This window comes from Sardina pilchardus, chromosome 15 (genome assembly GCF_963854185.1).
Source record: "Sardina pilchardus chromosome 15, fSarPil1.1, whole genome shotgun sequence".
Lineage (NCBI taxonomy): Eukaryota > Metazoa > Chordata > Actinopteri > Clupeiformes > Clupeidae > Sardina > Sardina pilchardus.
This window is the reverse complement of record NC_085008.1, coordinates 853,183-855,682: the sequence shown is the minus strand read 5'-3', so window position 1 is coordinate 855,682 and position 2,500 is coordinate 853,183. Positions and strand designations below refer to the sequence as shown.

Below are 2,500 nucleotides of genomic sequence, written 5' to 3'. Positions count from 1 at the left end.
TCTCACTTTCTCTCTCCCTCTCTCTCACTTTCTCTCTCCCTCCTCTTTTTTTCTCTCTCCCTCTCTCTTTCTCTCTCTCTTTCTCTCTCTCTCTCTCCAGGTGTCTGCTGCCTCAGTAAAAGGTAATTCCTCCCCTCTCGCCTCTCTTGTCCTCCTGAGTCCACTTCATCAGGGCTGAAGACACACACACACACACACACACACACACACACACTTGGATGTGTCCTCATACACATCTCTGATTCTTTGCCAAAAGCAGTTGTCTCACACACACACACACACCACACACTCAGGAAATGAGCCACTAGACTGATGGGTCCATAGCAGTGTGACAGCGTAGACTGGCTGAAGTCTTCTCCTCCATGCTGTAGCCGTGTGTGTGTCCATTACTGAGCCATGCTGTAGCCGTGTGTGTGTCCACTACTGAGCCATGCTGTAGCCATGTGTGTGTGTCCATTACTGAGCCAGCAGGGCACTGAGACTGATCTCTGTGTAGCCATCCCATGGATCATCATATGTTACCATAGTTACCATAGTTACCATAGCTACCATAGTTACCTTGCTGTAGGACGACCGTGTCAGCAGTGTGACTTGTTCTGTCATCTCTAGAGTTCAGTCTGTGCACTCCTCCTCTCTCCATGTGTTTGTTCTTCCTCTCTTCCTTCTTCTACCTCTCCTCCCTTCCTCTCCCTCTTCTACCTCTCCTCCCTTCCTCTCCCTCTCCTCCCTTCTTCTCTCTCTCCTCCCTTCTTCTCCATCTCCTCCCTTCTTCTCCCTCTCCCTCCTTCTTCTCCCTCTCCTCCCTTCTTCTTCCTCTCCTCCCTTCTTCTCCCTCTCCTCCCTTCTTCTACCTCTCCTCCCTTCTTCTCCCTCTCCTCCCTTCCTCTCCCTCTCCTCCCTTCTTCTCCCTCTCCCTCCTTCTTCTCTTATCTCGTACCTCTCTTTCATCGTGACCTTTGCCATGACCTGTGTCAGAGGTCAAAGTTCAGCATAAGGCTCAGCACAGCCCTGGTCTGGTGATGTCTGGAGACGGCTCTGAGATGTTGAGAGCAGGTGAGTCTGGGCTCCGCAGGTAAAGCACACGTGTTGTGGAGCCATTTCCCTCCTCGTGCCTCCTGTGCCTTTGACCCGCGTGTGTGTGTGTGTGTGTGTGTGTGTGTGTGTGTGTGTGTGTGTGTGTGTGTGACTGTCTTCTGGAGGTGTGGATCTCACACTGCTGCTATGGTCAGTAGTGTGGGGGAGACTCGGGGAGAGTCTGCTGTGGCAGAGACTCAGTGAGCCGGTTAGTTCACGTCAGGGCAGCAGAGGCAGCAGATAGTGGACAGAGTCTCTGGGTCCAGTGGTCAGATAGTGGACAGAGTCTCTGGGTCCTGTGGTCAGATAGTGGACAGAGTCTCTGGGTCCTGTGGTCAGATAGTGGACAGAGTCTCTGGGTCCTGTGGTCAGATAGTGGACAGAGTCTCTGGGTCCTGTGGTCAGATAGTGCAGTCTGGACAGAGTTGGTCAGATGTGGTCAGGTGCCTCTGAGGTCCACTGCTAGGCCCACCTCCATTCACAGATTGTGAGATTGTGAGTTCTAAGTTCTTCATTCTTCTTTAGGGTTCTGTTAGTTCCACCTGTAGAGTTCTTCTTCAGGGTTCTGTGGACTAGTGATGAGCACTCATCTCACCACATCAACCCCTCCCAGGCACACACACACACACACACACACACACACACACACTCACACACACACACACACACTCACACGCACACACACACACACACACACACACACACACACTCACTCAGCGAGGACCCCCCTCTCTCCCCTCAGTGCGGATGTGTGTTGTCATTAGGGCTCTCGGTCTCTGTTGTTAATGTGGAGGAGCTCTTGGAGCCGTGACTCAGAGTTACAGTACAGCCAACAAAACACACACCCACGCCCGGCCAGGCACACACACACACACACACTCACACACACACACACACTCACACACACACACACACACACACACAAACACATCTACACACACACACACACACACACACACACACACACACACACACACACACACACACACACACACACTCACACACACCCACGGCCCATAAGGAATAACCCTTAAACAGTGTGAAGACACAGCTGCTGATAACAAGCTGTTTGCATCCCTCCAGCTACTGGGTCTTGTGTAGGACACTGTTGCTTCTGTTTCTGCCTCTACTGTGCTTGTGAATGCACAGTGTGTGTGTGTGTGTGTGTGTGTGTGTGTGTGTGTGTGTGTGTGTGTGTGTGGGAAGAGGGTAGTCAGAGTTCCTGTTTTGGATATGTGTAGGAGCACGGGGGTACGGCTCCAGTGAAGTTAGAGCTGGATTATTAATGGACTGTGTGTGTGTGTGTGTGTGTGTGTGTGTGTGTGTGCTATAAGGCGTGTTCTCTCCATTCAGAGCTGTTCCAGTCTACTGTGTGTGTGTGTGTGTGTGTGTGTGTGTGTGTGTGTGTGTGTGTGTGTGTGTGTGT

The 2,500-nt window shown here is 51.7% G+C and overlaps 1 protein-coding gene across 1 annotated transcript in view; it reads left to right on the top strand.

Moving 5' to 3' along the window:
• palm1a (paralemmin 1a) overlaps positions 1-2,500 on the top strand; it is a gene marked incomplete at its 5' end in the record, with an annotated part of 37,349 nt that overhangs the window by 28,920 nt on the left and 5,929 nt on the right. Inside the window, 1 exon segment of the mRNA XM_062555990.1 lies at positions 101-122. Within this exon segment, the coding sequence (XP_062411974.1) occupies positions 101-122 (22 nt within the window).